Source organism: Dipodomys spectabilis, unplaced genomic scaffold, assembly GCF_019054845.1.
Source record: "Dipodomys spectabilis isolate Male_0828 unplaced genomic scaffold, ASM1905484v1 ptg000002l, whole genome shotgun sequence".
In the NCBI taxonomy this organism is placed as follows: Eukaryota; Metazoa; Chordata; class Mammalia; order Rodentia; family Heteromyidae; genus Dipodomys; species Dipodomys spectabilis.
Window position 1 is genome coordinate 35,562,638 of NW_024870679.1, and position 7,454 is coordinate 35,570,091.

Here is a 7,454-nt window from a genome sequence, read left to right on the forward strand (position 1 = left end):
AGCAGCTGAGGCCAGAACCCCAGTTAGTGGCTCTTTGTGTGATTTTTGGTCCCACTTGGCTGAAGGTGTCATCCAGGTCCAGCCTCTCACCAGCATTCCTTTCCACCAGTGCTCTTGCTGCAAAGTAGATGTGTGGGGATATGCTGGAAGCCGAGCCATTCCTCTTTATTTAGTACCCTCTGCCCAAATCTTGAAAGCTTGCTGTGTAATAATTGGACAGATTTTGCAGCACCAATCAATGGATGTAAGTGAAACACTACTACCGCACCAAACCTTATGGAGGGACTAGCCAAGCTACGGGGGAGGGGAGGGGCAGAGAGTGGGGGTGAGGTCTGAGTTGACACCCCAGGTAAAGAGTCCTAAGGGAAGAGTCAGGGCTAGTTCTAAGATATGGAGTGATTTACCAGCAGCTGAGAACAGCATTTATTTAATTCTGTGCTTTGAGCTATGAAAAACTTCAATCTCAGAAAAATACCATATGAGTTTAATATAAAAAAAAATCATAGACTCTAGTTTAGCTTTTGTCTCTCCAGCACCCTTAGCTACAAATAGGTGTACCATGTGCACCACTGCCTGTCAAAGTATGCCCTAATTGTTCCTGAATGTGTCCAGTGCTGTAGTTCTGCCTAGTCTCTTGTTGTAGATAAAGGCAGGTCTTACTTGCCTGCATACAACATAACCCCATTAGCCACCGCAAATACACGCTTGCCTACCCTGTGTATCAGCTGTGAGGTGGGTTGCGCTGCCATAGCCTGTCTATGGGCCTTCAAGTCCATGTGCTCTCATGGCTCTGATTGCTGGTACTACCATGCCAGTGCTCACCCCCAGGTTTCCTCATCGTAAAGCTGAACAGGACTCGATCACAATGCCCATACTTCTCTGAAGGGATCCTGTGAGAATTAAGTAAGATCACATATAAAACATCCGAATAGCATTAAGCATGAAGAAAGCTCTCATTTAATGTTCATAACTACTATCAACAGGCAGCTCACTCGTGGGTCCTTAATGAAGATCCCCAGAGCCAATTTTTGAAAAGGCTGGCAGTTGGCCTCTGAGTGCAGTGCACTTATATCCTTTTACAGGTGACCTGGGTGTTCACAGTGGGGAAGAATTGCAGCTCACCACGACCATCACCCATGTGGATGGACCCACCGAGATCTACAAGTTGACTCGCAAGGAGGCCCAGGAATAGGAGGCTGTGCCACGCGGCTGGGACTAGCTCTTCACCCTAACCCCTCTCACTGGAGCAGGCTGCCCACCACGGAGAGTACAGATGCCTCGTGTCTCCTAGCTGTGATTTCCTGGACCAGCAATGTGGACGTTTTTGTCAGATGGCCTTCTGATGGTAGCGTTTGGAAGAAGACTCCTGCAGCCACCTGATGTGTTGTTGTATGATAACAAAACCTCTGGTATGACACATTTTCTGTCATCATTGTTAATTAGTGACATAGTAACATCTGTAGCAGGCGGTTAGAAAAACCTCATGTATTGGGGCATGTACTCCTTGGGGGATGGTTGGGGCTGTATGGGGTCTATATAGTGTGGAATATGACTCTTTTTTAAATCTATTTTAGATTCTGGGATAGATTTTAATATTCTTTGTAGTCCAAAGTTTGCTGGTGTCAGAGTCTCCTCACTTCATGACCACTTATTTTTTTTCCTATTTATATCACCAAGTAGCCTACTGAGTTAATATTTAAGTTGTCAATAGATAATGTGTCCTGATTTTTTATGGCTTAATATAAAATAACTGAATTTCACAAGAAGTTCTATTCCACCAGAGGCATTTCAGCTTTGAAACCAAATCTGTGTATCCAATACTAACCAGTCTGTTGGATGTGGATTTGAAAACTGTTTGCTAAACTCCCCAAGTAGGATTTATGGTATTAAATGGCCTTTGGGTCCTAAAAGCTTTTTTAACCTCTTGCTTAAAATGTGTTTTCTTTTGATAAGATGTTTCAAACAGCCTCCAAAAAATGTAGATTCAATCATTTAAATAAATCTGTATGTATATGCATATATGTATATGCACATTTCCTGCTAAACACATGCTCTTGCATGCTGATTGGACTCCAGGGATGGTTAGTTGGTGGGGAAATTGTTCTTTCAACTCAAGATGTGCAATAGCATCACATGGGTCCTGTGTACCTGTGAGCACAAATGAATTGGGATTGTAATGTAATGGCCACCTCAGATTTCATTTCCTTTTGTTTGCTTTGTTTTGTGCAGGTGTCTGGGCTTGAGCTAGGGGCCATGATACTGTCTGAGCCTTTCTTGTTCAAGGTTAGTGCTCTACCACTTGAGCCATTGCTCTACTTCAGCTTTTTTGGTAATTAATTGGAGATAAGATTCTCCCAGACTTTCTTGCCTGTGCTGACTTTGAACTTCAGTCCTCAGATCTCAGCCTTCTGAGTAGCCTAGGCTACAGGTATGAGCTACTGGTACCTGGCCCAGCAAAGAAATGACACCGTCAAGTTATCACAGGAGATAGGAAAGGCTAGATAAGCCTAGCAGAGATCTCAAAGATGGTAGCCAGGCAATAGTAAACAGTGTGGAAAGGAGGAAGATTCCTTTGGAGAGAAAAGTGTTATGAATGTGGGCTTTACAGAAAGCACAATGCCATTTTCCATTGTTGCTAGGAAAGGGAAGTCATTATTCCTGGATGAGAAGAGTCAGTGGGCTCAGGAGTAGTTGAAGTAAACGCTAGCAAGCTTAGCTCAAAACAGGGACTGTGTGAGACCTTTTCCTGGAGTATCTCAAATCAACCGTATATTTTCAAGTGAAGAAGTTCAGTTAAAAAGATTTTCAGTAGTCTGGTACCAGAGGTTCACACCTGTAATCCTAGGTTACTCAAGAGGCTGAGACCCAAGGATCCATGGTTTGAAGCCAGCCTGGGCAGAAAAGTCCATGAGACATGTATCTCTAATCAGCAAAAAGCCAAGAGTAGAAATATGGTTCAAGGGGCAGAGTACTTGCCTGATTGAAAAACCCAGCTGAAGGTGAGAGACCCTGAGTTCAAGCCCCCAAATCATATCACACACACACACACACACACACACACACACACACACACACCACATTCCCTGAATAAGTAAAATATAATTACCATTCAAATAGAAAACAAAATCAATTTTATGTTGGTTATCCCATTATAGTTTTACTATATCTTATTCCTCCATTTCCCCCTTAGAGGAAGAAAATATCTATTAAAAATATCTTCATGCGTGACTATCAATCATATAGCTTTCTCTGAGCTGAGATGATAAAGCTCTTCATTGTGATGCTTGAGTTCAGGCTGAAATGTGAGCCATGGACCTCTGAGAAGGGACACCCATGGGGTTCTGGTAGGGAAATACCAGTGTGGGAGGACAGGCATAGGATGACCTGTGTTTAGCATGGTGGTGGTCTTGCTGTGGTCTTTGTAGCATCCTGATCTTATCATTACTAGAAAGTTTTTTCTTTTTTTTTTTTTTTGTCAGTCGTGGGGCTTGAACTCTGGGCCTGAGCCCTGTCCCTCAGCTCTTTAGCTGAAGGCTAGTGCTCTACCACTTGAGCTACAAGGCCACTTCTGGTTTTCTGGTGGTTTATTGGAGATAAGAGTCTCATGGACTTTGCTGCCCAGGCTGGCTTTGAACCGAGATCCTCAGATCTCAGCCTCCTGAGTAGCTAGGATTACAGGCATGAGCCACCGGCGCCCAGCTTCATTTCTTTCAAACTCGATGAGATTGTACAAGGCTGACTGGTAAATAGAGAGATGTAAATGTGACTCCTGTACAATCTTTACAGAGGAGCAAGCATGTATCACCCACCATCCCAGCCACCGTCAGGCAACTATGAGGCTAAGAGAAGTCGAAGGCTTTTGTTCAACTAGGACTAAAGGCAGAGAAATGGATGCCTTTGAAAGAGATTTCACACCCAGCTTCCCTAGCATGGTGTGGGACTTCAGTCAGGAAAGGTTCGTGAGTGAGTGAGTAAGCAGTGTGCTAGCGCTCAGCACTGCACAGATCCAGGACCTTCTTGGCTCAGGTTAACTTGCCTCCATTGGCCAACATTTGTCATGATGGTTTGGTGCAGTTGACAAGAGGTTGCTGCCCTGTGCCTGCTGCCTTCCATGATGGAACTGTTGGCCCCTTAGCTCCATCCTTTTCATCCTGCCATGCTGTCTGTGAGAACCATGATGACTTCTGTGAGCTTGCTGCCCTGGTCACTTCTGAGATATGATTGATTCAGTCGTATGGGGAGTACCTGGCCTCTGAGAGAGCAACCCCCTTTTTGGTGATAGCAGAGGGGTCTTCCTGGCATGCTTTGAGCTCTCTAGTAGAAGCTTCATGTCTCTCATGACAAAGCACCGAACTCAGCTCTTGAGGTTAAGACTGGCATCCAGTCTTGAGATCAAACCCTTCCCTCATGAGTTCAAATCCCTTTTTCCCATAGATCCTGTCCCCATTGGGCCTCCTTTTCTGCCTGATACCTGTTCCTCAATCCATCCTCCAAACAGAGTTTCCAGAAAGTTCCCTCATTATTGCTTATCTCTTAGCTGCATCCCTGTTTCTTACTGTTCCAAATTGTGATATTTAGAAGGCACTATTGCTCTAGTTAGTACCGATTAGTATGAAAATATAACTTCCTATAATAAGGCCCAACATCTTAAGAAAATGAACATGGGATTCTTTTTTCATTTTTTAAAATTTTACTTTTATTGTAAAGATACTGTACAGAGGGCTTACAGTTACATGAGTAAGGTAATGAGTACATTTCTTGTCAAACATTGTTACCCCCTCCTTTGTTTTTCTTCTACAACACGGGATTCTTGAAAATATATAGACTCTTGAAAATACATCTTAATTTTTTTCCTGTTTATGACCATGTAACCATTGATACACTTAGAGATTTAAGCATCTTGTGTGCCCCTGCTAAGTTTTACTTTTCTCATACTTAATTAGCTGCAGAACATCATTGATTAAGCTTCTAAAATAAGTTACAGTTTCTACTCTAAGTAGTCATTTCTGAATACAAGATGGTTTCAATTACTGGAGAATTTACATACATGTGTGTATATATGTATATGTGTAGGTATATATGTATATGTATGTATGTGTATATGTGTGTATATAGGTATATGTGTATTTTTTCACTCAAGATCATCAAATCCATACCTTACGCTAGTCCTCTCCAGTGTCTAGCTTTCTCCTTCACACATACATCAGACACAAAGAGGAATGTAACAGCAGTGATGTGTGTATGTGTGTTATAATATGTACATTATAATTTAAATATTTCTCCCCTAAACACCTCACTGAATGGAGATCAAATAAGATGAGGCTCAGGGAGGTGAAGTGCATTGCCTAAAGTGATTTATACTTTGAAGGGGTAGAACCGGAACTACAGGGAATGGACTACCTCAATGTCCAAGACTCACCACCACTTCACTGATATATTCACAGCATAACTCAAGAATCCTGTTTTGAGCTTCAACTCTCATGAAAAACAAATAGACCTTATTGGGAGATGTTATTGTAGGCTAGCAAACTATCTGCCAGTTTTTGACCTCCATGGATGGCAAGTGTCTGCCCTCTTCTGTCCAAAGGGAGAATGACAGCTACCATTGAGAAAATCCCGAGGACAAAAGGCAAACCTTGGAAATAGGGCATTTGTGGTCACTGTAATTACTGTTCTTTCAGTGAGTTCTGATCCTGGCTGTCTCCAACTCTTGTTTTAGGCCTTCTGTTCATCTGCTTTATCTCTCCCATCTCCTAAACTAGGTGATTTCTAAAGTTCTGGTCCACCTTGATTCTACAAATCATAAAGGAGGCCATGTGCTTATTGACACCCTGTGCCAACAGCAGGTGCTTGATGGAGATCTGCTAGCATTCACAGTCTGTAGGGTAATGGCCTAACAGGTTGAGTTCACTTGCCCATTCCACAGCTCTGCAGATCCCTCCCTCCCATAACTACTCCCTTGCTTCTTCTGAGGCAAAATGGCTCCTGGCAATTCGGAAAGCAGGATAGCTCTTCAGTTTAGGGAGATTGACTGTGAACTACAGACACAAGGGGTAGAGATGAACTGGCAAGGCCCAGAGTGCTGGGAGCTTCCAGACATACCCAATGTGATGAAGATCATTCCTTTGTGGGCAGAAGGACAAAGGATGTCATCATGAGGCCGGAGGTAAAGGTTTTACTAGCTTATGTTCTCCCTCAAAGACTCTGAGATGAGGACTTATGAGCAACAGGAGTTGCAAAGGGGAGAGTAAAGAAAAGCCAGCACCACGTGCTTCTGGGAGAGCCTCTGAGAAGCTGACGCCCTGGCATGGAGGAGGCAGATGGGAGCATTCCCCCAAGGCTTGGGCTGCTTGGAACCACGGCCAACTTAAGGTGTACGAAGGAGACAGAATTGTCACCAGGTTTCTCTGATACTTTGACTTGGGATGAATGTCATCCTTTGGTTTTTATCTTTTTACATGTGGACCCAAACAGTTCCTACCTTCTTGCTTTTCATGCTCTTTTTGGTATTTCTTGGGGGATAGAACCTAGAATCCTTTTTGTAGTCAACATGTAAATTTCCATATTTGCTTTAATGATTAAGGAAATCATTCCTCATCTGAGTTCCATATTTTTCCAATTTTCAAGTTTTCTGTTGACTTTCCTTACTTTAATTCTTTGGTTGATATGTAATTTGTTTTTCAGGAATCTCAAGTTACTTTTCCAAATAGCTTTCCCAACATGTTTTTTGTTGTTGTTATTTGTTTGTTTGCTCCTCTCTGTCAAGGCTAGAGCTCAAGCACATAGCTCCACTTCTGGATTTTTGGTGGTTAATTGGTGATAAGAGTCCCATGGACTTTCCTGTCCAGGCTGACTTCAAACAGCAATCTTCAGATCTCAGCCTCCTGAGTAGCTAAAATTGCAGGCATGATCTACCAGCATCCAATCCAGCATGCTTTTTTGATCATTAGAAAACACACAATAAGCAAATGGTCATGGCAATAGGTGACCCCCAAGCTACCTGTAAAGGCTGAAGTATGGGAGCTTTTCCAACTTCAGCTGGTGCAAGGGATGCTGAAGGTTCCAGAAGCTGCTAGCAAGCAACAGAGTGATGAGTTTTGCTATCCAGAACTTGCCTTGGACAGTGCCAAGTGCAAAATTCATGCCAAGAGAACACATTGTCAGAGATGATGGAAACATGAGCCCTGTGACCAGGAGTGGAGTGAGCCATGACTACCTGTCCACTACACCTGTCCCTTCCTGGGTCTCCCTGCAATGCCATCCAGCTTCTCTGTGTCAGAACTCAGGGGAAAGAACCTGGGGCCAGAAACTGATGGCTTTACTGTTTGGATGGTTGTTCCCTGTGGGTGAAAGCAGAGGTGAAGTGACCTGGTAGGATGGACAGAGCCAAAAACGTGGCTAGTGTGCTTAGCGCTGATGGCTCTGTATCTCTAGTTTTATTAAACCAGATGGTT

The 7,454-nt window shown here is 43.3% G+C and overlaps 1 protein-coding gene across 1 annotated transcript in view; it reads left to right on the forward strand.

Moving 5' to 3' along the window:
* Wls (Wnt ligand secretion mediator) overlaps window positions 1-2,019 on the forward strand; it is a 106,550-nt gene extending 104,531 nt beyond the window's left edge. The window contains exon 12 of the mRNA XM_042679653.1: window positions 1,083-2,019. Within this exon, the coding sequence (XP_042535587.1) occupies window positions 1,083-1,192 (110 nt within the window). The 3' untranslated portion in view covers window positions 1,193-2,019. The remainder of the gene's footprint in view (window positions 1-1,082) is intronic.
* The last annotated feature ends 5,435 nt before the right edge of the window (window positions 2,020-7,454 follow it).